The 27,743-nt window shown below is 43.0% G+C and overlaps 1 protein-coding gene, 1 long non-coding RNA gene and 1 pseudogene across 4 annotated transcripts in view; 2 read left to right on the top strand and 1 right to left on the bottom strand.

Annotated features, from left to right (window-relative positions):
* Positions 1-532: 532 nt before the first annotated feature.
* Positions 533-8,727, bottom strand: LOC117078960. Its single transcript, XR_004435221.1, has 3 exons — positions 8,597-8,727; positions 1,692-1,936; positions 533-1,151 (listed from the first exon to the last, which is right to left on the bottom strand). It is a non-coding gene; the product is annotated as an uncharacterized LOC117078960 (long non-coding RNA).
* Positions 6,864-8,234, top strand: LOC117078958 (annotated as a pseudogene).
* The window catches only part of RRM2B (ribonucleotide reductase regulatory TP53 inducible subunit M2B), a 37,144-nt gene continuing 18,012 nt past the window's right edge, over positions 8,612-27,743 (top strand). The window contains exons 1-6 of one of the 3 annotated variants that reach the window (XM_033202526.1): positions 8,612-8,751; positions 9,558-9,790; positions 17,688-17,843; positions 24,078-24,194; positions 25,134-25,267; positions 26,012-26,106. In XM_033202526.1, the coding sequence (XP_033058417.1) occupies positions 17,802-17,843; positions 24,078-24,194; positions 25,134-25,267; positions 26,012-26,106 (388 nt within the window). In that variant the 5' untranslated portion in view covers positions 8,612-8,751; positions 9,558-9,790; positions 17,688-17,801. Of the gene's footprint in view, positions 8,752-9,297; positions 9,522-9,557; positions 9,791-17,687; positions 17,844-24,077; positions 24,195-25,133; positions 25,268-26,011; positions 26,107-27,743 lie in introns of those variants that run through there. The other 2 variants (XM_033202527.1, XM_033202525.1) reach the window with 2 other exon arrangements.

The following is a 27,743-nucleotide window of genomic DNA, read 5'->3' as shown; positions in this document are numbered from 1 at the left end:
CACAATTGTTCCTTATGAAAGGCAACTGATAAAAAGAGTTTTAGAAAAAGTTATCTATCCCATGGCTAGGAAGCAGAGAAACATGCTTCATTAATGGTCACTATAAAATTCACACTGATGCAATATAGTTTCAGCAAAGCAACATCATCATTCATTGCTTTTGGTTGCAAACTGGAATTTTACCATTTCTATAGTCTTGTTTATATTTAATTTATAAATCTACTTTTAGTTGTGTAAAGCTCCAAGAATAAGGAGTTTATTACTGGTCTTAGGTTTGTACATACTTAAGTAACAATATATATGTAGTTTAAGTCAGTATCAAAGTGGCTGTGAAAATTTTATTTAAAAGGGATTGCGGCCAGGCACGGTGGCTCACACCTGTAATTCCAGCACTTTGGGAGGCCAGGGGAGGCCCATCACTTGAGGTCAGGAATTTGAGACCAGCCTGGTCAACATGGTGAAAACCCATCTCTACAAAAATACAAAAATTAGCTGGACACAGTGGCGCGTGCCTATAGTCTCAGCTACTCAGAGGCTGAGGCAGGAGAACCCCTTGAATCTGGGAGGCGGAGATGGCAGTGAGCTGAGATCACGCTACTGCACTCCAGTCTGGGCGACAGAGTCAAGACTCTGTCAAAAAAAAAAAAAAAAAAAAAAAAAAAAGGCAGGGGTGTTGAGACATCAAGTTTGAGAAATGGGGATTTACCCAGTGAATGACATACAATAAGACAGCAGTAGCTTGAAATTACATATTTTCTATACAAAAGGCTAGCTTGTCTTCTTAAGCAATCACCACACAAATCTCTAAGGGGAATGGATGCTAGACCAGTTCCTATGGCTGCATAACAAATTATCCCAAAATTGGTGGCTTAAAACAACCATTTGTTATGCTTGTGGATTCTGTGGGTTAGGAATTGGGACAGAACCCAAGATGTTGTTTTTCCTGCTCCATAATGTCTGGGGGTTTCACCTGGAAGGCATGACAGCTAGGAGTTGGATTCCTCTGAAGGCTTATTCATTCACACATCTGGAGGTTGATGCTAGCAGCTGGCTGGTGCTTTGCTTGCTTTCCATGTGGGCTTCTCATGTAGTCTCTCTGTGTGAGCTAGTTTTTGGCTTCCTTTAGCATGGTACCCAAGCTCCCAAGGAAACTGCCCAAAAGAGAGACAACAAGACCAAAGCTATCTGTAGTGTCCTTAATGAACGAGGCTTAAAAGTCATGCATCACTTAACAACAGGGATATGTTCTGAGAAATGTGTCATTAGATGATTTCATTGTTGTGCAAACATCATAGAGTGTATTTACATAAACCTAGATGGTAATGCCTACTATACACCTAGGCTGTGTATGGTATTGCTCCGAAGCTACAAACTTGTACAGCTTACAGTACATATTACTGTACTGAATACTGTAGGCAACTGTAACACAACTGTATTTGTGTAACTAAACATAGAAAAGGTACCGTAAAAATATGATATAAAAGGTTTTTTAAAAAAGGCGCACTTGTATAGGGCACTTACGATGAATGGAGATTGCAGGACTGGAAGTTGCTTTAAGTGAGTCAGTGAGTGAGTGAATGTGAAGGTTTAGAGTATTACTGCACACTACTGTAGATGCCATAAATACTGCATGCTTAGGCTATAAGAAACATATGAAAAATATTTTTCTTTCTTCAATAAATTAAACTTACCTTACTGTAACTTTGTTTCAAAAATGTTTTAATTTTTTAAAGCTTTTTGACTCTTTTGTAACGACAGTTAGCTTAAAACAGTGTATAGCTACAAAAATTAGCTGGGCGTGGTGGCAGGTGCCTGTAGTCCCAGCTACTCGGGAGGCTGAGGCAGGAGAATGGTGTGAAGCCAGGAGGCAGAGGTTGAAGTGAGCCAAGATCACGCCACTGCACTCCAGTCTGGGCAACAGAGCAAGACTCCGTCTCTAAAATAAATAAATAAATAAATAAATAAATAAAAAGTGTATAGCTGCACAAAATTTTCTTTCTTTATATTCTTATTCTATAAACTCTTTTCTATTTTTTTAAAATAATTTACTTTTTAAACTTTTTTTGTTAAAAACTAAGACACACATATGCATTAGTCTGCGCCTACACAGGGTCAGGATCATCAATACTACTGTTTTCCACCTCCACATTTTGTCCCACTGGAAGGTCTCCAGGGGCAATAAATACATGAAGCTGTCATTTCCTATGATAGCCATGCCTTCTTCCGGAATACCTCCTGAAGGACCTGCCTGAAGCTATTTTACAGTTACTGTTTTTTTATATATGTAAGTAGAAGGAGTTTACACTAAAATAGTGATAACTATAGTAAATACGTAAATCAGTAATATAGATTATCACTATCAAGTATTACATAGTATATGTAATGATATGAGATATACTTTATACACTGGCAGATCTGTTTACAGTAGCATCAACACAACACGGGTAATGTGTTGTGCTATGACTATAACGTCGCTATGATAGGAACTTTTCAGCTCCATTATAATCTTACAGGACCACCACCATATATGGGGTCTATCATTGACCAAAATGTTACATGGCACCTGACTGTATCCTATTTGTTAGTAGTATTAATAACCAGGTGCAGTGGCTCACGCCTGTAATCTCAGCACTTTGGGAGGCTGAGGCGGGCGGATCACAAGGTCAAGGGATCAAAACGACCCTTGCTAACATGGTGAAACCCTGTCTCTACTAAAAATACAAAAAATTAGCCAGACGTGGTAGTGTGTGCCTGTAATCCCAGCTACTCAGGAGGCTGAGGCAGGAGAAACGCTTGAATCCAGAAGGTGGAGGTTGTAGTAAGCCGAGATTGTGCCCCTGCACTCCCGCCGGGCGCCCAAGTGAGACTCCGTCTCAAACAAACAAAAAAAAGTTAGTATTGATGGCCCATATGCAAAGGGAAGCACATTAGACATCACCTTTTAATGGGAGGTGTATCCAAGTTCTGGAATAGCATATGGTACCAGAAATAGTGTATGGCCATTTTTGGAAAATAAAACATGCCATAAAGTCCATATGAAGATGCAGAATCCTCTTACTCCTTGAGATCTTTCAGTTACACATGTTATTGTTTTCATGTGCTCTCCCAATAACTTTGAACATCCTGGGGGAAACTCAGCCAGACTACACTATTCTAAGTACCATTGTGTGTTTTTGCTATGTTATTTAAGAATATTCAATTCTGCCATAGAAATTGAGAGAAACTAAGTATGGGAGCAAATGACTTGTTAGACATAATGAAATTTGTAAGATGTATTACGTATAAATAATTATGCTGTGAGGCATGTTAAAAATAGGATGAACGGAACATATGTGTATTGAACATACACAAAAATAATGGAACACACGAGAGTTCAATTTTTAGATTAAAAGGGCTGGAAAGACCAAGTAAATCTTTTTTTTTTTTTTTTTTTTTGAGACGGAGTTTCGCTCTTGTTGTCCAGGCTGGAGTGCAGTGGCGCAATCGTGGCTCATCACAACTTCCGCCTCCCAGGTTCGAGCAATTCTCCTGCCTCAGCCTCCCAAGTAGCTGGGATTACAGGCTTGCACCACCACGCCCGGCTAATTTTATATTTTTAGTAGAGACAGGGTTTCTCCACGTTGGTCAGGCTGGTCTCGAACTCCTGACCTCCGGTGATCCGCCAGCCTTGGCCTCCCAAAGTGCTGGGATTATAGGCGTGAGCCACCGTGCCCAGCCCCAAGTAAATCTTAAATATTCATAAGGGAATGATCATGTTACTGCCAGACTGACAACTACGTTATCCCTAAATCAGCCACTCACTGGTGAGATCCACTCTGGCCCCACACGTGCTCTGTCCAAGAAACACAGATACCATCCATAACTGCTCAGTAGGTTTATTATAACTGGTTATAAATCCAGTTACGGCTGGAGTCAGGTTCCACCAGTTCTCCAAAAGAAAAGTGTGTGCTGGCTCCACCTTCTACCTGCTGAGCACTCTTGCTCATCCTCACTATGGTCCTCATAACGACACCACCAGCAAGGAAGGCTGATGCATCAAACAGTACATGAACAGTAACATTAAGATTCAGACAGTATAATCCTTCCACTCTCTCCCCTTCCCACATCCTAACCAAAATATGTTAGTCCACTCAATCTCTTTCCCCTTGCTGTTATGTTTTAAAATGATTTAACAGGGTACAGCTTGTATGCTTGTTTGGCACAGAACTGACACCCATTTTGTGAAGTGGCAGTTAAGAAGACTCTGGCTGACGGAAAGCCCAAGGAAGGAGGCAAGATTCAGAACAACAATCCTATTAATTGGAAGGTGGCAGGGCAGAATGGGTCTGTGGTGCAGTTTAAGATTAAAAGGCATATCCCAGCTGGGCGCAGTAGCTCACACTTGTACTCCCAGCACTTTGGGAGGCCAAAGCGGGCAGATCACCTGAGGTTGGGAGTCTGACATCAGCCTGGCCAACATGGTGAAACTCCGTCTCTACTAAAAAAATACAAAAATTAGCTGGGTGTGGTGGCAGGCGCCTGTAATCCCAGCTACTCGGGAAGCTGAGGCAGGAGAATCACTTGAACCTGGAAGGCAGAGGCTGTGTTGAGCCGAGATCCCACCACTGCACTCCAGCCTGGGTGACAGAATGAGACTCCATCTTTAAAAAAAAAAAAAAAAAAGGCATATACTGCTCAGTAAATTAATGAAAGCCTATTGTGAACAGGGTTAGGCAATGAGGCTGATCAGATTCTAGACTTCATGTGCAACCAATCAGTGAAATAGACACACCTGTAAAGTTGGTGCGGGAGGCTATACAATTAATGTGTTCCAAGGACAGGAGGTCTTGACTGAAAAAGGAGTCTGCTACTTTAAAACAGAACTCTGTTCTTAGCTACCAAGAATGCATTTTCAATTAGAAAACTGCAATTTGGTTCCACCACACCCTGACTACTATAGTTTTCTCTATCCTTTCATTTCCCTCTTCCCCATTACTTTTTTTTTTTTTTTTTTTTTTTTTTTTGAGACGGAGTCTTGCTCTTTCGCCCGGGCTGGAGTACAGTGGCGCTACCTCGGCTCACTGCAAGCTCCGCCCCCCGGGTTTACGCCATTCTCCTGCCTCAGCCTCCGGAGTAGCTGGGACTACAGGCGCCCGCCACCTCGCCCGGCTAGTTTTTTTTGATTTTTAGTAGAGACGGGGTTTCACCGTGTTAGCCAGGATGGTGTCGATCTCCTGACCTCGTGATCCGCCCGTCTCGGCCTCCCAAAGTGCTGGGATTACAGGCTTGAGCCACCGCGCCCGGCCCCCATTATTTTATTGTATGTAAAGTATGTATCAGTTACAATGTAACTATGTAAACAATTAAATGTGTAACTGCAAGATCTCTAGGAGTAACAGAATTCTACATCTTCACATAGTCTTTATGGCATATTGTATATGCCATAGTTATAATGCATAAAAGCGTATTGCATTTTTTAACCAAATGGCCAATGTTATCTTTTGATCCACATCAAATGAAGACAGAATGGGGGAAGAAATATGGTTTTGTGAAGACTCCCTTCTCCATTAGTGCCATGCTCCTTGAGGTCTTATATTTATATTCCAGTTAGTTATTTTGCTCTGTTTTAACAACAAAAAACAACCCACACATAAAACAAACAAAACGCCATAACAGTTTTTGCATATCTTCTTCAGTTGAAGAATTGTAATGTATTTCGTTTATGACTGTAAAGCCAAGGATAATTTTTTTGTTTTGTTTTGTTTTTTGAGACGGAGTTTCGCTCTTGACATCAAGGCAGGAGTGCAATGGCGCGATCTAAGCTCACTGCAACCTCTGCCTCCCGGATTCAAGCGATTCTCCTGCCTCGGCCTCTCAAGTAGCTGGAATTATAGGCATGCGCCACCACGGCTGGCTAATTTTTGTATTTTTAGTAGAGACGGGGTTTCGCCATGTTGGTCAGGCTGGTCTCGATCTCCTGGTCTCGAGTTCCATGACCCTCTGGGATGGCCTGACTCGCACGTGGAAGCTACTATTGCATCAAGGTAATTTCCCACCCCTTAAGTGTTTTACAAGTCATATATTATTAAATTCACACAACAACCTTATGAGGAAGGGATTATTATTCTTATCCTGTAGATGAGAAAGCTGAGTCTCAGAGAGGTTGACCCAAGGCAACATGGCTAATAAGTGAGGGAACTAGAATGCATGCCCATGATGATTCTTTTTCACCGAACTCATTCATGTTTGTATCTTGAATACCTAAACATGATGCCCGACACACAATATTGTTTGATGACATTAAGTGAATGAATCTGATTATTTGCCAAGTGGCCTATAGTAAATTGAGACTCAGTTGCTTAGTAGAATCTATGTGGCTATTAAAGTTCACAGATGAAAAAAATTTCACTCAGCATCTGACCCCTAGTAGTTGCTTTAAGAAAGACTGTCTTGGCCGGGCGCGGTGGCTCAAGCCTGTAATCCCAGCACTTTGGGAGGCCGAGACAGGCGGATCACGAGGTCAGGAGATCCAGACCATCCTGGCTAATACGGCGAAACCCCGTCTCTACTAAAAAATACAAAAAACTAGCTGTGCGTCGAGGCGGGCGCCTGTAGTCCCAGCTACTCGGGAGGCTGAGACAGGAGAATGGCGTGAACCCGGGAGGCGGAGCTTGCAGTGAGCTGAGAGCCGGCCACTGCACTCCAGCCTGGGCAGCAGAGCAAGACTCCGTCTCAAAAAAAAAAAAAAAAAAAAAAGAGAAAGACTGTCTGGCCAGCGTGGGTCCTCTGTATGCTGAGGGCCGGTCCCCTGGGCCCACTTTTTCTTTCTCTATACTTTGTCTCTGTGTCTCATTTCTTTTCTCAAGTCTCTGGTTCCACCTACCGAGAAACGCCCACAGGCCATGTCGAAGGACGCCGTGAATCTGGTGCAGATGCAGGAGCCGACTTTGCAGCTGGAGGAACAGTCCACGCTCAAACTTGTGAATGAGGAGAACTTAGGGAAGCAGGAGGAGTCCGTGCAGAAGCACCATCAGACCTTCTTTGCGTCCATCAGGACGGCTGTCACCATGTTTGGGGAAAGATTCCGTACCTTTGTGACAGACCGGGACACAGTGACAGCCACGGTGATTCAGCTGACGCTGCTGGCTGTCGGGGTAAAATCAGCCAAGAATGGCTTCATCGAGGCTCGGCTGTGGAAGCCGTCCCTGGTGAGCGAGACATCCAGCATCACGGTGCTGGAGGCGCTGCAGCACCCCTTCCAGGTCAGCCGGCGTCTCTTCAGTCGGCCCCAGGGTGTTGTGTTGCATCCCAGCCTGGAAGAGAGGGTGCGCGACATTGCTATAACAACAAGGAACACGAAGGAGAACCGCGGCCTGTACAGGAACGTCCTGCTGTACGGGCCACCAGGCACCGGGAAGACACTGTTTGCCAAGAATCTCGCCCTGTACTCGGGCATGGACTACGCCATCATGACAGGCGAGGACCTGGCCCTCATGGGGCGGGAAGGCGTGACCGCCATGCACAAGCTGTTTGACTGGGCCAATACCAGCCGGCGCGGCCTCCTGCTCTTCATGGACGACGGGGACGCCTTCCTTCGGAAGCGAGCCACTGAGGATATAAGCAATTACTACTTCAGAGTCACCCAGAACGCCTTCCTAAAGCACACGAAGGAGCGCAGCAACAAATTCATGCTGGTCCTGGGCAGCCGCCACCCCGAGCAGTTACACCGGGACATCCACGACCGCATCGACATGATATTTCACTTCGACCTGCCCTGGTCGGAGGAGCTGGAACGCCTGCTGAGAATGTATTTTGACAAGTATGTTCTTAAGCCGCTAACAGAAGGAAAGCAGCGCCTGAAGCTGGCCCCATTTGACTATGAGAGTAAGTGGGAGGAGATATCTGAGATGAGGGACGGCATGTCGGGCCAGGAAATCGCACAACTGGCTCAGTCCTGTCAGGCCAAGGCGTATGCCTCCAAGGATGGGGTCCTCACCGAGGCCATGTTGGATGCCCATGTTGACGACTTTATCGAGAAGCACCAGGAGAAAATGCGCTGGCTGAAGAAGGATGGCCTGCCCCCGAGGATCAGCCCCCCCTTAACCTGAGTCCACGGCGAGAACATACCTCACGGAGCGTGGCTGCGGACTCCTCCCACCCCTGCCTTTCTGGTCCATGCACATTAAGGAAATGCTCCCCCTAATAAACTCCCACAGGTGCCGCAAAAAAAAAAAAAAAAGAAAGAAAGAAAGAAGGAAAGACTGTCTACCCCCACGCTATGGCAGGTTTGAGAAAGAGCTTTCAGCATTTTCAACGCTTAAAGTGAGATCTTGATCCTATTTACCATCCTTCAGCCATCCACAAAACAGGTGCATGCTGTTCAGGTCACGGCAAGATCCTGTCAATCTTTCAGCTTCAAACTACTTAAATCTCTCTTCCATTTTATTTTTGTTAGACCAAACTATTTTTTTTCAAAAAATTTTTTTTCAAAATGTTTTCCTGACTTTAGTAACTTGTCCCTCTCCCCCTCACTCACCCGCATTCACACACACACTTTCCCCCAGCCACTTCCCCTTTTCGGTTGCTTAAGCACGAAACCAGCCAGCCCTTTCCCTACCGAAGTGTTTGGCGGTGTAGCTGCCCCGTCCCCGGCGCTTCACACAGCAACAGCGCGTTCTCTTGGCCTCCCGCAGTGTCTCAGGACAGGCTGGGCTAGCGCAAAGCACAAGCTCGGGAATCTGGAGCCGACCTGCAGGACACCTGCCGCACCAGGTGGCTAGAGCCTGGGGAGGGCGAGGCGAGCTGGGACAGGGCGGGGTGGGCAGCGAGCCGACTCCCTCACGGGGCCGGCAGTAAAAAGAGGCCGCGAGGGCTCTAGGTGAGCTCCTCAGGAGTGGGCGCCCGGAGGGCGCGAGCGGAGGAGGCGGGACCGATGCGGTGAGGTGGGGCCAGCTGGAGTAGGCTGGGCAGTCCAGAGCCGGCGGCGTAACCTCAGCGGAAAGCCGGCCGACTGGGCGGGGCCAGCGGAGGCAGGGAGATTTTCTTAGGCCGCAGGCGGGGAAGTGGGGCTGGGCGGGATAGGCGGAGCCCCGAGGCAGGGGAGGCGGGGCCTGTCGAGACTGGGAGAATCCCTAAGGCCGCAGGCTGGGAGGCAGGGCGGGCAGAGGCGGGGAGGATCCCTTAGGCCGCAGGTTGGGGAAGCGGGTCGGCCGAGGCGGGGAGATTCCCTTAGGCCGCAGGCGGGGAGGCGGGGCTGGCCGAGGTTAGGCGGAGCCCCGAGGCAGGGGAGGCGGGGCCAGGCCGGCGCTGGTACAGTCACTCGATGGACCGGCGAGAAAGCAGGGCCGGCGCGGCGGGGTGGGGCCGGCCGGGTCCCTAGCGCTGGGGGCGGGGCGGACCAGCGGACCGGCGGACCACCTGCGTCCTGTTGTAGTTGGAGGTAGCCTGCTTAGCTCAGTTCCCTCAGCGCCCGTAGCTTCGGCGGAGTCTGCGCGATGGGCGACCCAGAAAGGCCGGAAGCGGCCGGGCTGGATCAGGATGAGGTAAATGTTGCTGTCGCTTCTTCCCCCTCCCCGCAGTCACGCCAGCCCGTTAGATTGCAAGTTGCAGGACCGCTGTAGGAAATGTTATTGGTCGCGGTCAGGACAGGCCTGTCCGCCTTCCCTCGCCGCAGCCTGGCTTCGTCGTTGCGAGCGCCGAGGAGGCAGTCCCCGGGGAGGGCGGAGGAAGGAGCTGACTTTGGGTTTGCGTCCCGCTGCGCTGCTCTGCCCCGGAGCCAGCCAAGGACGACGCTTAGAGGCCTCAGGCCGGGGTGAGACTTACCCCTGCGTTTGTCCGCCTCACGCTCTCCCACCCTCCTTCCCTGTTTTGGAGCCCTGGCTAGGGAAACTAAGGCAAGGAAAGAGGACTGTGGCGTCTCTGCTGGAGAGGTGCATACCATTTGGGATGGAGAACGCGTGTGGAAATTGACACGTAGAAGGGGACACGAAATCCTCATGAGGCCGGTTTTGCTCCGGCCCGGCTCCTTAACTAACTGAATCTTGGGGTCACTTTCTTCCTTTATACAATGGAAGTGATACTTCACAGAGAATTAAGTAAAATGCTTCATGCAAAGTGCCACGAAAGTTTTAAGTGCTTTTAAGCCCAAGTTGTTCATCCTGTCCACAGATCTTATGCTGATAAAAGTACCTAAAATAAACCAGAATTTGTTAGACTCTAGGATTGTATGATAGTTTAAACTGTTGCTGTATAATTTTCAAACAGTGTCATTTTGCAAATACTTCTAAGTCGTTTGTGAACAAGAGAAATGCTTTTTGTACTGGAACCTGTTGCTGTGGTATCTTTGTTTTAATACTGTGAAGATTTGGAGGAAACAAACGTTTCCACCCCCAAGAGATTCATGCTTGGCCCTACATTTCTTTAGAAAGTTGTAGATTCCAGGTTTGGGATTTTATTTTATTTGACTTGATTTTTGTAAGCATTTAGTAACTAACTGTAAATATCCCTCAAGCATTTTCTTCCTGTTTTTAAACAAATGCGTTTAGTACCAACTTCCTTACTCAAAGGAGAAAATTCAGACTTTGCTCTTTATGCTAATGACACCAGCAGTGATTCAGGCTTAACACCTGGATATTAAATTTTATTTATTACTCCTATCTCGATACAGACCCACAAAGACAGACAGAATTTTAGATTCAGAATGAATTTTAGTGGTCCAAAAGTTTTTAACTTGAGATGCTGGGATGCCTGAAGCACTTTGTTTTTGTAGATGCCAGAGTGCATAATAGGAGACCTGCATCAGAGTTACTTGGAGTATTTTGTAAAAAATGTAAATTGCTGAACCCACACCCCAAACATAGTGAATCAAAATCTCTTGAGATCTGCATTTTTAACAAGTACTTCAGCTGATCCTGGTACACATATTAAAACAAAAACAAAAACCCCCCACTGTCTTTAAGAGTCCATAGGTAGACTAGAAGGGGCTTTATAAATCTGAAGTGGTATGTAGATTTTCTATGTGCAGATGTTAATCTTCTGAGAAAGGGGTCCATAGTTTTTGTCAGTTTCTCAGAGTTAACTATTGCTAATCTAATTCGTAGTCTATTTTCAAGGTAAAGTTTAGGCCAGAAAACATTAAATGGCATGCCCAGGACTCAGTAGTGGAGCTAAATTTAAAACCAAGTTCTTGCACCTGGGCCAGTATCCCATTTGTTCTGTCAGATTTTGTGGGATGAAAATGATACTTACAAGTAGTGTATGACTATGACAACATGCAGATATTTTACAGAAGTAGAAGAGACGTAAAGGCAAAGAAACAGAAGTGGTAGAATTGGGGCTGGATGGGAGGTAAGAGCCTGGTATGATGCCAGCCTAGACTAGGGCATCGTGCTTGCTGGGGAATCTTGACCTAAATTGTTGTCCTGACATGCCCAGGCATATCTCCCAACTGGGTGACCAGAAATTGAGTCAGTCAGAAACTGGAAGTACCATTCTGGAAAAGACAGTAGAATGTCACTAAGGAATGCCTACTGCTAAACTTTATTTCAAATTCTCATCGCTTCACACCTGTGCAGCTACAATAATTTTGTTGTTTCTCTATCTCCTATATTACCTGCCATTCAATCCTAATTACCATTGCCAAGTTAATCCTTCATTAGACCAGTGCCTCTGTGTTACTGACCCTGTACCCCCCAAAAAACTCCCAAAAGGGTCACAATTCCTACCAAAAAGCCTGGCCAACACCTTAGGCTGGTGAAGTCTTGTTGAAGCTGCTTTTTTCGTGCTAACTGCCACATCTTAATTCAAGTCCTCATTTCCATCTTTGAAATTGGTTCATTAGTTGCTTGCAAAATCTGTTTTTTTGTCACTTAATCCTATACGTGGGTTTCTGATTAGTCTTCCTAATGCCACCTCTATTCATGTTAATTCCCATTCAGAAACTCTCCATGACTATTTGTTCCCCCACATCTGTGGGGTACAGATTTTCAAACTGTACCCTGCAGTGAACACCAGCACCTGTGGTTGGGGCAAATGGGGAGAATTGGAGTATGAGCCTTCCAGACCTTCAGTGTTTGAAGATCTTTGGCCACAAAATTGATTCCTAACTTCTTAGTCTGATTTATCTTACGAGTCTGGATCCTTTGCTTTAGCCAAATCACATCATTTCTACTTTTGCTTTTCCTTGTCCTGCATCCATTTCAGTCTGTTTTAATCTCAGCTAGCTCTCCTTTCATCTGCCCTTTAAATATCAGCATTCTCTAAGGCTGTATCTTCAGTTGTCTTGCTACTCTGTATGTTCTCTCTGGATAATCACATCCATTCCTTTGGCAACCACTAATGGGATCTCCATCACTCCTGTTCTGCAGTGTTATATTTTTAACTGCTTACTGGACATCTTGAAATTGAATTCATTATCTTTTTCTTTTCTTTTTTTCTTTTCTTTTTTTTTTTTTTTGAGCCAGAGTCTCACTCTGTTGCCAGGCTGGAGTGCAGTGGCACCATCTCGCCTCACTGCAACCTCTGCCTCCTGGGTTCAAGTGATTCTCCTGCCTCAGCCTCCCGAGTAGCTGGGATTACAGGTGCACGCCACCATTCCTAGATAATTTTTGTATTTTTAGTAGAGACGGGATTTCACCATGTTGACCAGGATGGTCTCAATCTCTTGACCTCATGATCTGCCCACCTTGGCCTTCCAAAGTGCTGGGATTACAGGCGTGAGCCACCACACACAACCTGAATTCATTATCTTTTCTAATGACCTAGTTGACTTTGTAAGGATATTGTGTTTGTAACTTTGTTGTTGTCACCTGGCTTGGTGGGAGGAGTTAAACTTCTGTTAAGACAACATTTTTGTCTGATTTATTCATTTATTCTCCAGGTACCGAGCACTTTTTATGTGCCTTTTACGTCTTGTTATCACCCAGTTACTGGAGCTGGAAACATCAAGGGCATCTTTAACTGTTCCTTGTCCCCTTGTCCCAGATTCAAATTTTTAGCAAGAATAATTCATTCTACTTCTGAATATCACTTAAATCAATTTTTTTTTGTGTTTCTAGTTCAGGCAAGAGATGGGTAGTACAATAATCTTTTCATTGTTCTATCTGCCTCTAATTTCTCTTCTAATCTAGCAATGTTTCTACAACAGTGATCTTAAAACATATATCTGATGGCCGGGCGCGGTGGCTCAAGCCTGTAATCCCAGCACTTTGGGAGGCCGAGACGGGTGGATCACGAGGTCAGGAGATCGAGACCATCCTGGCAGACAAGGTGAAACCCCGTCTCTACTAAAAAATACAAAAAACTAGCCGGGCGAGGTGGCGGGCGCCTGTAGTCCCAGCTACTCGGGAGGCTGAGGCAGGAGAATGGCGTAAACCCAGGAGGCGGAGCTTGCAGTGAGCTGAGATCCGGCCACTGTACTCCAGCCTGGGCGGCAGAGCGAGACTCCCTCTCAAAAAAAAAAAAAAATATATCTGATTATGTTATTTGCCTGATTAAAAACCTTCAGTGGCTCCTAATAGCATACATGTTAGAGTTATTAGATGCCACAGTGTTTTATATATAAGCAGCCCACTTTGACCTGCTCCAAAATTTTTTAAAAATCAGATTACTACTAACCAATTTTACTCCTTTACTAGCCCTGTAAAAATATAGATACCCATGAGCTTTGAAGTTTCTGTGGCTAGTAGGCTGCTCTCTCATGCATCCATATATTTCTTTTTGTTTTGTTTTGTTTTTTGAGATGGAGTCTTGCTCTATTGCCCAGGCTGGAGTGCAGTGATCTTGTTCATTGCAACCTCTGCCTCCTGGGTTCAAGCAGTCCTCCCACCTCAGCCTCCCAAGTAGCTGGAATTACAAGCATGTGCCAGCACGCGCGGCTAATTTTTGTATTTTTAGTAAAGATGGGGTTTCAACATGTTGGCCAGGCTGGTCTCGGACTTCTGACCTCAAGTGATCCGCCCGCCTACCTCAGCCTTCCGGAATGCTGGGATTACAGGCATGAGCCACTACACCTGGCCAGCCACCACCGATATATTTCTGTTCCCACCAGAGGCTGGGTGAGGTGGCTCATACCTGTACTCCCAGCACTTTGGGAGGCTGCAGCAGGAGGATCGCTTGAGGCCAGGAGTTCGGGACCAGCCTAGGCAACATAGCAAGACCCCATCTCTACAAAAATTTTAAAAAAATTAACTAGGCATGGTGTCATGTGTCTGTAGTCCCAGCTATTCTGGAGGCTGAGGCAGGAAGATCCCTAGAGCCCAGGAATTTGATGCTGCAGTGAGCTATGATCATACCTGCACTCCAGGCTGGGTGAAAGAGCAATACCCTGTCTCTAAAAAAAGAAAAATGTTAAAGCTAGAAAGTGTAGGTGATACATTATGGTGGGGAATATTCAAAACACTTGGGGCTTCAGTCAGTGAGCCAAGTTTAAAAAAGCAAAAAGCTTGACCATATGGCAGAAGATTAGTAAAAATAAATATAAATAAATATATGTGTTTAGGCTGGGCACGGTGGCTCACACCTGTAATCCCAACACTTTGAGAGGCCAAGGTAGGAGGATTGCTTGAAGTCAGGAGTTCAAGACTAGCCTGGCCAACGTGATGAAACCCCATCTCTACTAAAAATGCCATAGTTAGCTGGGCGTGGTGGCAGGCACTTGTAATCCCAGCTACTCAGGAATTGCTTGAGAGTAGTAGAATTGCTTGAACCGGGAGGCGGAGGTTGCAGTGAGCCGAGATCATGCCATTGTACTCTAGCCTGGGTGACAGAGCGAGACTGTCTCCAAAAAAAAATGATGTGTTTAAGTCACATAGTTTAAGGAATACACCATTTTCTTATGATTCCTACCTTTAGCCAATTTTCAACTACCTGTTTGGATCACTTTGCATAATAAGGCCTCTACTGTATTATTGTCACTATAAATATTGTTTTCTCAATTTTGTTTGGTTTTGGAAAAAAAATAAAAAGCTTGGTTCAACTCTGAAAAATCCTTACAAATGGTTACAGGGTTTTTAATTTTTTTTTTTTTAACTGCCTATTTTTCACTCTCATGGTATTCTTCAGTTAAGCAGAGATACCAAGGGAAACTTTCATCTGAGGTCATCCAAAAAAAAAGAGAACGATAACTGGAAACACAAGTTTATGCATTGATGATTTGTTGATTTCCTTTCTGTACAGTATAAAACATTTGTTTTGGTTATTTTTATTACTATTTTAAAAGGATGAAAACATTTAAAAGTGAAATTTTCTCCTGGTGTTTGTGACATTAGGGGGATCACAGATTTCACTGGGAAGTGTTCTCTGCTGCCTTTTAGGTTTCATCTCCTCCCATTGTCCCCCCACTACCATGAAGTCCAGACTTCTAGTTCTTCAAATAGAAAATGACTTCTAGTTCTTCAAAAATGTCACATACCATCATATCTTTTTTTTTTTTTTTTTTTTTGAGATGGAGTCTTGCTCTGTTGCCAGGCTTGAGTGCAGTGGCGTGATCTCAGCTCACTGCAACCTCTGCCTCCCAGGTTCAAGTGATTCTCCTGCCTCAGCCTCCCGAGTAGCTGGGACTACAGGCACGCACCACCACACCCAGCTAATTTTTGTATTTTTAGTGGAGAGAGGGTTTCACCATATTGGCCAGGATGGTCTCGATCTCTTGACTTCATGATCCGCCCACCTCGGCCTCCCAAAGTGCTGGGATTACAGGCATGAGCCGCTGTGCCCTGCTCATCATATCTTTTTTCACATTGTTTTTTTCTTCTAAAATATGGGGTCTTAGATTAGGTCCACAGAGGGTACTCTGGAGAGCCTAGAGTTTCAAGATGCATGAACTTTCTGAAATTGTGTTTAAATGTGTGTTTGTGCACGTATCTAAGCATTATGAAATAATATGTCATTTCTAGCCCAGCTGAAAGGTTGATGTTGGTTAACATTCTTCTCTTTACATTGCAAAACCCTTTGTAATACACTCCTAATCCAGCTTCTCCTCTTAATAGTCTACAGGTTTTCAGGATAGAACAGGAGAATGTGTATATAAATGTGACTTTCATCCTAACTTAAAGGTACTAGTCTTCAGCAGATCATTTATTTATCATCATTCAAAAACTTCATTCATCGTCAGGGCATTTGGTGCTGAAAAGTGACTACTTGTGGTGTCCTTCCCAACTTTCAGTAACAAAAGTATGGAAGTTCCCAACTTTCATACTTTCAGTATATCCCAAATTTCAGTAACAAAACTAGCAAAGGCCAGGAGTTTGAAACCAGCCTGGGCAGCATAGCATGACCCCCATCTCTACAAAAAATTTAAAAATTATCCAGGCATGGTGATGTGTGCACATAGTCCTGGCTACTTGGGAGGCTGAGACAGAGGATCACTTGAGCACAGGAGTTTGAGACTGCAGTGATCTGTGATCCACTACTATGATCTATGCACTCTAGCCTGGCTGACAGAGCAAGACCTAGTCTTAAAAAAAAAATTGCTCAAATATTTGTGGAGTATAGGAAGTAGAGGAATTAGCAGCCCATTTAGTTAGCTAACATGCTTGACACGATGCTAAGCTCTGGGAACATCACAACAAATAAAAATTGGTTCCTCTTCTCCAGGGCTCAAGTGTTGTATCTGAGGAGGCCCACACCTTTAAACAAATAGTTAAAATCAAGACAATCTGTACTGTGATGGCAGTAGGTATAAAGCACGCAAGCCCCCCGTATTTGCATAGCCTTATGCTTGTATTTTGGGCTTTCTTCTTGCTAAGCCTTAGCCTCCTCCTCTGTAACACTTGCTTTGGCGAGGTGACAATGGGTGGAGGCTGGAGTAAGGAACATAACGGGCCTGTCACAGTAGAGAGAGACAGTTTTGGTTAGGAGTCTAGAATTTGTATGTGTTCTTTTCCTGGTTTATACGTGTTTAGCTTATTTGTATGTCCTTTGTTTATACTCATTCTCATGCATGTGCGACTCTTCTGATCCTCTTCTAATGTTCCCGCTGACTATTTTAAAAATATATACATGGCACCATTTGCTCTTAGAGTGCAGTCATGTTTTGAAGCAGTATGAATACAGGTTTGTGTTTCTCACTTTATTCACAAAGCTTTGAGACAGCCCACAGTGAGATCATATGCAGTAATGTTAAAACGTAAATAGAAGTAACAAATTGGAGTATCGGAAGATTAAGATGAACACAGGTTAAGTTGTAGGTAATGAGTTTTCAGATAAGTATTATAGTATTTCAGTGAAGAGCAGAAAGAAAAAACATTAAAATAAAGTAGCTTATACCAGTAACTTATTCATTCCAGCATTCTATATCAGAGAGACTCTAAAGGGACATTTTGTTCACAAACTTAGACATTTGCCCATCATGACATTTATGGGTGTAGCTTTCTACTTACCCTCAAACTAGCAATAATTACAATAATTTTTGAGTGCTTATTGTATACCAGGCTTTGTTTAAAGCACTTTTAATCATCAGAATAAACCTATGAGGCAGGAATTACTTTACAGCTGAGGAGACTGAGGGTTAGAGAAGTTAAGCAGCTTCTATGGTGACACACACACTTCCTAACAGTATTAGTCAGCTACCAGGTAACAGTAAGGATTCAACCCAGGCAGACAGGCTCTCAAACCAGTGCCGCCTCCCTGACTTCCCTAGATGTATGTTTAGGTATGAATGAAGGAGAAATGTCTATATAAAAAGTGTGTTTGTACTTTATTTTTCAAAGAGATCATCTTCAGATACCAAGGACAATGAAATAAAGTCAAATGAAGAGCCACTCCTAAGAAAGAGTTCTCGCCGGTTTGTCATCTTTCCAATCCAATACCCTGATATTTGGAAAATGTATAAACAGGCACAGGCTTCCTTCTGGACAGCAGAAGAGGTACGTGGCATTGCCTTCATGAGCATTCATGTCCTATAGTGCAGTGTTCCCTTCTTGTTTTACAGGATTTTTTTTTTTTTTTTTTTTACAGGATATTGAAAAACTTTAACTTATACATTGAAGAAGATCAGTTGCAGAAGATAAGTTTTGGAATTACTGAGACTAAATACGATGTTCTCAATGTTTTAGTTTAGATTACTATCTATAAACAAGTTTTCTGCTGCAACAATGGCATCTAATTCTCCCAGATTTTTATTTCCAATGTATTAGAACATTTTCTTTTTTCTTTTTTTCTTTTTGAGACAGTCTCTCACTCTGTCACCCAGGCTAGAGTGCAGTGGCGCGATCTCGGCTCACTGCAAACTCCACCTCCCGGGTTCAAGCAATTCTGCCTCAGCCTCCCAAGAGCTGGGATTACAGGCGCCCACCGCCACGCCCGGCTAAGTTTTGTATTCATAGTAGAGATGGGGTTTCACCATGTTGGCCAGGCTGGTCTCAAACTCCTGACCTTGTGATCCATCCACCTCAGCCTCCCAAAGTGCTGGGATTACAGGCGTGAGCCATTGCGCCCAGCCAACATTTTCTAATTTTAAACAGACTTTGAGTTTGATATGGCCAAGTAAGACTAGTCTGACTAGTCTTATAAGGTCGGCAGAATAAGTAAAATTGCAGCTCTAGTCAAAAAATGAGTGAAAGCTGGAGCAACTCTGCTTCCAATTGAGAGACTTATCTGATTGTACAAAAGGAGCCGCCGCATGAAGAGTTTGATCTTCAAACTCTTCATGGACTTACTCCTGAGTCAGCCAGGTGGAATTCACAGTGCTGCTCCCAGTTTGGCCGTGCCCTCAGCTACATCAGACGTGACAGAGTTGCCACCAAAAGACCAGCTGTAGAATGCTTTCTGTTAATTCCACCTAGGAGATCAGTTGAACACAGCAAACTGAAAATATTTGCTGGTTGGTAAGGACAGTGGTCATGAAAATGATTGCCCTGTAGTCTAACTGAACAAATAGTTATTGTCTTGATCTTTGATGGGTGATACCTGTACAGCACTATTGTTCTGTATATGTTTGTGTATGTATCTTTTTAGATTTGAATCTAAATCTAATTTAGATTTTAGATAGATTTGAATCTATTTATTTTTTCAAGAAGTTAATTCTATAAATGTTAAACACATGCTGTTAAGAATGCAGGCTATGGGGTCAGACTGCCTAGGTACAAATTCTGTGCCACTACTTACTAGATATGGGACTGGGAAAGTTGCATGACCTCTCTGTGTATCCTCATCAGTAAATTGAGCTAGTTGTACTTGGCTATTTGGGTTGTTATGAGGATTAATGAGATGTTTAAAATGGTAGTTGACACTTAGTAAGCACTAAATAAATGTAAACTATTATTTTATGCACAGAAGGGGGAAAATTTAACCGAGAAATCAGAAGGCACCAATGTTTGAAGCTTCTGTTACACTAATTTTACCCACTTTGCCGTCTTTGTTACATTGTAGTGTTATATATTGTCAACATCTTTGTTATATTATAGTTGACGTATACAGCAAAAAACCAAACCACAAAAAACAAACACCCAATATTTTCATACTGGGTCATAATACTCGACACACCTGACTGTCCCTAACTGTCTGTGGTTTTTAGAAAGTTTTTTTGTAAGATATGGTTCAGAGAACAAGTGGAATACACAGGTGGCTTTTTCGTTCATCATGTTAAAAAGGTACTTAGGATTCTTAGGATTCTTGAAATTCATTTGGAAATTAACTTGCATCTTTTAGCAAAGATAATATGTGACCTGTAACAAAGAAGCACTAATTTTTAAAAACTGAAATCTACGGGTTGGTACATGTTTGTTAGGTAATTATAGGAGGATTCAAATACATATTTTGAAGATAGACACATTTTTAGTTCCACATATTTTTCATTTACAAATTATGTAAATTACCATTTGATAAGCTTAAATGGTTGAGCTTAATTCTTAAATATGGCTGATCAACAGAAACCCTGATCGAAAGACAAAAGTCTGGGGTTTGGGACTTTTTTCTTTAAACCCACTCAGGCAATTATGATAATTGTGTAGTTTGGAATCAGTATTTAAATGATGAAATTGAGAATTTGCTCAAATAAGAAAATGCTAGGCAGGAAGGAAATATGACTAATGTAGGGTAAATAAAATTTACAAGACCTTTGAAAGTGAGTGTTCAAAGAGATAATATTTAAAAGGAAGTATCTTACAATATTAACATTTAATATCAAACATATAATATGTAAGAGGCTGGACATGGTGGCTCACACCTGTGATCCCAGCACTTTGGGAGGCTAAGGTGGACAGATCACTTGAGGTCAGGAGTTCGAGACCAGCCTGGACAACATGGTAAAACCCTGTCTCTACTAAAAATACAAAAATTAGCCAGGCGTGGCAGCAGGTGCCTGTAATCCCAGCTACTCGGGAGGTTGAGGCAGGAGAATCGCTTGAGCCTGGGTAGCAGAGGCTGCAGTGAGCGAAGATCATGCCACTGTATTCCAGCCTGGGCAACAGAGTGAGACTGTCTCAAAAAAAAAAAAAAAAAAAAAAGTGAGGGGTTTTATATATATTAGAATGAAGAAGATGTCCTTCAGTTAAACCTGAGTTGAGCTTTTAATAGAACAGAACTTGATTTTTAGGTTGCATATTAAAAGATGAAGACAAATGTTTCCTCCACCCTGCTCCATTGTATCCCCAGCGCTTAGCACAGTGTCAGGTGTGCAGTAAGTGCTCAACAAACACTTAAAAAATAAATTAATGGGTAAAAGGGTTTGGAAAATGCGTAAGTACTCAGCAAACACTTAAAGAATAAATTAATGGGAAAAGGGGTTTGGAAAATAGCATGTGATTAAAAGGTTGGGACATTAAGTCCTTTTTGGAAATGTCAAAGAGATTGAGGCTTTATGTTTTTTGTTTTGTTGTTGTTGTTGTTTCGAGACAGAGTCTCTCTCTGTTGCCAGGCTGGAGTGCAGTGACACAATCTTGCCTCACTACAACCTCCGCCTCCTGGGTTCAAGTGATTCTCCTGCCTCAGCCTCCCAATGTCCCCCGGGCTGGAGTGCAGTGGTGCAATCTCAGCTCACTGCAACCTCCGCCTCCCAGGTTCAAGCGATTCTTCTGCCTCAGCCTCCCAAGTAGCTGGGATTACAAGCACCTGCCTCCACACCCAGCTAATTATTTTTATTTTTAGTAGAGACGGGGTTTCACCATGTTGGCCAGACTGGTCTTGAATGCCTGACCTCGTGGTCCGCGTGCCTTGGCCTCCCAAAGTGCTGGGATTACAGGCGTGAGCTACCGTGCCAAGGCGAGGCTTTGTTAGAGTAAATAGAAGAAAGGCAAAAGACAAGGACAGTTACATATTTCAACTGTTGATGAAGTTAATCCTGAGAAATATTTAAAAGATTTTTTCTGACAAAATTGAAGCAGGATAGTTTCTCTGATCCCTTCGCAGGTGGGAACTGGAATGCACACGCTGGAGTTAGCTGGCCACTTTGGCGCTGGCAGGGGCAAACTCCACTCATTTGAACCCATTGTGCTCAACCCCTTGAGGGAGGGAGCATGCAGGTGAGCAGGTGCAGGAGCTTGGGCGAGTTCTTTTGGACACCAGCAGGAGCAAAACTCCATGCAGGCCTCGTGGTAGTATCTGTGGGGAGTACCCACAACCCTTGAAGCCCCAGAAGGAATGTGTTATAGTCAACTCTCTTTTAGCTTTTGCTGTCCGTGGATGGCTTGTTTTAACACTTCAGTGGGCCCTCTGCCTTTTCACATGAAACAGTTGGTCTCCACCAGTGAGGGCAGAGGGTCAGTGTGACAGCCTTTAGCATCCACACCTGTGGCACCCGAGCTCTTGTTCAGCAGCCAGGAAAAATTAGATCACATGAACAAATCGAAGGGTGGTGAATACAGAGGATTTTATTGCTGATGAAAGTGGCTCTCAGTGGGAAGGGGAGCTGGAAAGGGGATAGAGTGGACTCCTCTCCAAAGGAATGCTGTCAAGCTGTCCCTCTGAAGTTAAGCTGCTTTTCTCTGGTGTTCAACCATAGTCTCTGTCATCCAGCTGCTTCTCCTCTTTTCCTCTCCTCTGCTGGTAGAGCCTGGGGTTTTTATGGGGTAGCAGGGCCACGGGTGGTTTTGGAAAAGGCAACATTCGAGTGGGAGAACAGGAATGCATGTTGTCACTTTGGGCTGCAGTTCCAGGATTGAGGGTGGAGCCCTCGCCGGGGACCACCTTCTTCTGCCCAGAATTTCCCTGCCTCCTGTCCCTATCAAAATGATGTCTACATATGCTGTGTGATGCTGTTTGGAGGTGGGACCTTGGGAGGTAATTAGATCATGTGGGTGGAGCCCTCATGAATAGGATTAGTGCCCTTATAAGAAGAGACATGAGAGATACAATCTCTGTCTCTCTGCTATGTCAGGATACAGCAAGAAGGTGGCCATCTGTAAATTAGGAAGAGGGCCTTCACCAAGAGCCCAACTAGGCTGGCATCCTGATCTTGGGCATTTAGCTTCCAGAAATGTTAGAAGAATAAAAGTATGCTGTTTAAGCAACCCAGTCAATGGTAATGTGTTATAGCCCCCAGAACTGACTAAGACAGGGTACATTGAAAGACAATTTTTGGCTGGGTGCAGAGGCTTAGGCCTGTACTCCCAGCACTTTGGGAGGCCGAGGTGGGCAGATCACTTGAGCTTAGGAGTTCAAGACCAGCCTGGGCAACATGGCAAAACCCTGTCACTACCAAAAATACAAAAAATTAGCCAGGCATGGTTTTGTGCACCTGTGGTCCCACCTGTGCCTCTGGAGGCTGAGGTGGGAGGATTGCTCGAGCCCAGGAGGCAGAGGTGGCATTGAGCTGAGATTGTGCCACCACATTCCAGACTGGGTGACAGAGTAAAACCCCATCTCAAAAATTTAAAAAATAGACAATTTTTAAATTGTAGGTTTCACCAAATTCTAAAGTACATCTCCCTTAATTCCAAAGACTAATTCTAATGAACATTTTCAAAAATATTTCCATTCCCAATGGAAACCATGCCTACATATAAACTGCTTTAAAAACCAGATTGTTGGCCACCTGTGGTGGCTCACACCTGTAATCCCAACTCTTTGAGAGGCCGAGGTAGGAGGATTGCTTGAGGCCAGGAGATTGAGACCAGCCTGGGCAACATAGTGAGACCCCGTCTCTTTAAAAAAACAAGACAAGGCCAGGCATGGTGACTCATGCCTGTAATCCCAGCACTTTGGGACGCCAAGGCGAACAGATCATGAGATCAAGAGATTGAGACCATCCTGGCCAACATGGTGAAACTCCGTCTCTACTAAAAAATATAAATAATTAGCTGGGCATGGTGGCACCTGCCTGTAGTCCCAGCTACTCAGGAGGCTGAGGCAGGAGGATTGCTGGAACCCAGGAGGCGGAGGTTGCAATGAGCCAAGATCATGCCACTGCACTCCAGCCTGGCAACAGAGCGAGACTCCGTCTCAAAACAAAACAAAACTTAGGTTGTTACCTGCCTGGCATTACTTCTGGATATAAAAGTAGATTGATTACCTGGCAGTAAAGTGGCAGCTACAGTTTTTTAATAGGTGCTTAATTATCTAACACCATAGCAAATATTGTATAAAATGTTAAAGCAATGACTGTTGAGAATCATTAGCTTATTCACTTCAGTGCCTTCTTGACTAGTTTTTACTCTCCCCCCTCCCCTTTTAAAAGCCCTTCTTTCATTTGCTCCGGTGCCACTAGATGATGTTAATTTGGATATTTTTAAAGTATATCCTGGCCAGCTTCTTAATTAGCCAGAAAATTCTATTCTGTTGTAATTTTTTAAAGATAAATTTTATTGTGTATGTTTAAGGTGTACGACATGATGTTATAAGATACATATATATAGTAAAATGGTTACCATGGTGTAATAAATTAACATTTCCTTTGCCTCACGTAGTTTAGCTGTTCCCCCTCCCCCACCAAGAGTAGCTGTAACCTACTCATTTAACAAAAGTCCTCAATATAATACACTTATTAGCATAACCTTTTTGTTCTATTTCTTTGCAATGCTAACATCTTTCTTTTTCCATAGTTTACTGGTAGTGAGATACTCCTACTTAACTTTACAAGGGAAGTTAGTTTCCCAACAGTTTCTGAAACACGTTGAGAAGAACGTAACTCCAAATTAAAATTTTTGAAAATCTTTTTATTCCAGGTCGACTTATCAAAGGATCTCCCTCACTGGAACAAGCTTAAAGCAGATGAGAAGTACTTCATCTCTCACATCTTAGCCTTTTTTGCAGCCAGTGATGGAATTGTAAATGAAAATTTGGTAAGATTTTTGCTTGATTTAACTTTTGTTCTCCTTTAGCAGTTAAATGATGATAATGTCATTAAGATTATTAAATTGAGCCAGAGGAAAGATGTCTAAAAAATGAACTAGATGAAGCTTAACTCTTTAAATGTTTTTCTGATGAATTGCTTATCCTTTGACCAGCAACTATATTAAATCAAGCATAACTTATACCAATCAAAACTATTTACAGTGCAGTAACATGAGTTTGATTTTTACCCTCAGATGGTAAGCTTAATAGAGAACCTGCACCTTAATAACCTTTGGAGCTCTGTAGTAGAATACTGGGTTCTGGCTCCCCATTTTGAAACTTAATTATGGTTGATCAGAAGGCATAATTTCTTTTTAAAAAGAATAGAAAGATAGGCCAGGTGCGGTGGCTCATGCCTGTAATCCCAGCACTTTGGGAGGCCGAGGTGGGCGGATAACGAGGTCAAGAAATTGAGACCATCCTGACCAACATGGTGAAAACCTGTTTATACTAAACATACAAAAATTAGCTGGGTGTGTTGGCACGTGCCTGTAGCCCCAGCTATTTGGGAGGCTGAGGCAGGACAATTTCTTGAACCCGGGAGGCAGAGGTTGCAGTGAGCCAAGATGGCACCACTGCACTCCAGCCTGGCGACAGAGTGAGACTCCATCTCAAAAAAAGAAAAATATGTGTGTATATAGATATGTATGTGTGTATATATGTATATATATGTGTATATATATACTATGCAACTAATTTACCATGGATAATTGATGGATTAACAGTACTGCCTAGGATACTGCTTAAAATAATCCGTAAGGTCTTTCTGACCTGTTTGTTACACGACAGGCAGTTTTTAAGTGATAATGCTGATGTCCGGATTCTGATTTGCAGTGTTTAATGAGAGCCTATAGAACTGGATATGTCTGTTTTTCTTATCTTCTTAGGTGGAGCGCTTTAGTCAGGAGGTGCAGGTTCCAGAGGCTCGCTGTTTCTATGGCTTTCAAATTCTCATCGAGAATGTTCATTCAGAGATGTACAGTTTGCTGATAGACACTTACATCAGAGATCCCAAGAAAAGGTATTGTTGGGATTTTATTTACAAAATATTGCTTATGGCTTGGTTATATTCAGATCAGAATTTATTCCAAAATTCAATGTTAAGGAAAGATTCAAGTGTGGAAGTTTCTGAGCATAATATTTTCTATTGCTTAATAATGTATTGAGTTTTAAAAAAACTTGTTATAGAACCAGTTAACCTTTAGATATTTTATCTTTAAGAACTGTTCAGTAGCATCTTCTGTTTAGAAATTGAATACTCAAATTTAGCTGGTTTTGTATGAATCAGATTCAAACTAATAATTGAGTTTTATTTCTATTTTATGGGCATGTAAAAATGTATAAAAACTACAGATCTGGTATCATACCATAGAGTTACAGTTATTATCTCTGATTACGTTTAGTCCAATTAAGAAAAACAAGTGAGGCCAGGCATGGTGGCTCACGGCTGTAATCCCAGCACCTTGGGAGGCCAAGGCAGGTGGATCACCAGGTCAGGAGATCGAGACCATACTGGCTAACACAGTAAAAACCCTGTCTCTACTAAAAATACAAAAAAATTAGCCGAGTATGGTAGCGGGCACCTGTAGTCCCAGCTACTAGGGAGGCTGAGGCAGGAGAATGGCGTGAACCCGGGAGGCGGAGCTTGCAGTGAGCCAAGATGGCGCCACTGCCCTCCAGCCTGGGCAAGAGCGTGAGACTCTGTCTCAAAAAAGAAAAGAAAAACAAGTGAATAACTTTGCTGTTCATTCTTTTGTTTTTACAGGGAATTTTTATTTAATGCAATTGAAACCATGCCATATGTTAAGAAAAAAGCAGATTGGGCCTTGCGATGGATAGCAGATAGAAAATCTACTTTTGGTATGTGGCTCTAATTTATATATGATCAGATTTGCCTCAGGTGATATGACAGTATTTTATGTGGTGTGACTATCCAGTACTAATCAAAGTTACAGCATGGAAAAGGAGTACAAATATCTCAAATGCACCTTTACCAAAATCATTATTCCTAATAATTAATTAGAAAGTGTTGGTAAAATAAAGCTGTTATCTATTCTACTTAGTTGGAAGTTGAAAAGTTAAGATGTTAGTGCATGATGACAGCTAAATAGGAGTCAGTCATATAGCAATAACAAGAGTGTTATAGCAATTCACAGTTTGTACCTGGCTTTTAAGTTTATTTTAGGAATGGTTTTTTTTTTTTTTTTTTTTTTTTAGACAGAGTGTCACTCTGTCACCCAGGCTGGAGTGCGGTGGCGTGATCTGTGATCTTGGCTCACTGCAACTGCTGCCTCCCAAGTTCAAGCAGTTCTCCCTGCCTCAGCCTCCTGAGTAGCTGGGATTACAGGCACCTGCTACCATGCCCAGCTTATTTTTGTATTTTTTAGTAGAGATAGGCCAGGTTAGTCTTGAACTCTTGATATCAGATGATCCGCCCACCTCGGCCTCCCAAAGTGCTAGGATTGCAGGCAGGAGCCACCACGCCTGGCCTATTTTAGGAATTTAAAGCAAGTAAAAACATTTTTGAGGAAACAAATGTCTAGTTTCTCAAAAACTAAAGATTAGTGTAATCAACCAGGACAAAAAAACCATTTGTAATAACAGGCTTATTTTTCATAGGTAAGCTAAATGCAAATACCCTTCTGGCTGACTTGAGATCCCATAGCATTTTTTTAAGGAAGTGTATCATATTATGTCTTACACATAATAGTTGCTCAATAAATATTTACTAAATTTAATTAAAATATTTCTATATTTCATTTGGATAGCTCTAAGTACGCATCTCATTCTTACCTGTTTTTAATCGGTGTTCTTTACTTTTTGGTTTTATTCATTATGTGAGGAAGCAAGTCTCAAAATTTTTGGTCTCAGGCCTCTTTGTACTCTTAAAAATTATTAAGAGCTCCAAAGTGCCTTTACTTGGGTAGGTTATAGGTATTGATATTTCTGCATTAGAAATTAACATTGAGATAATTTAAAAATATGTATTAGTGCATTCTAAGATAGCAATAATCAACCCATTACATTTTAATACAGATAACATTTTTATATAAGTTTCTGTATTTTCCACAAAAAAAAAGAATAGCATGCTTTTAAATTTCTATAAATCTTTTAAATGTCCGACTTAATAGAAAACAGTTGGAGTACCATATCTGCCTTTGCATTCGATTTGTTGCAGTGTATATGTATGTAGTATATGCCTCATTTAAATATGTATTATGGTTAGAAAAGGGAGGAATATTTTATTTAGCTTTTCAGATTATTATGGATATGTCATGTAGCTTCTAGAAAATACCATTATAAAGTATGAGAGACTGGTAGTTAAAAAAAATAAATAATGCCTTAATGTTATTATGAAAATAGTTTTGACCTCAGGTCTGTAGATTTCTCAGGGACTCCTGGACCACACTGAAGAACCAGTGATGTAGTGCATATATGGGCCAGCATGTAGTATACCAGGGATGAAGCAGATATGTTTGCCTCCTTGCTTTCAGTTC

This window comes from Trachypithecus francoisi, unplaced genomic scaffold (assembly GCF_009764315.1).
Source record: "Trachypithecus francoisi isolate TF-2019V2 unplaced genomic scaffold, Tfra_2.0 Lachesis_group7, whole genome shotgun sequence".
Classification (NCBI taxonomy): domain Eukaryota; kingdom Metazoa; phylum Chordata; class Mammalia; order Primates; family Cercopithecidae; genus Trachypithecus; species Trachypithecus francoisi.
This window is presented reverse-complemented; position numbering and strand designations above follow the sequence as displayed.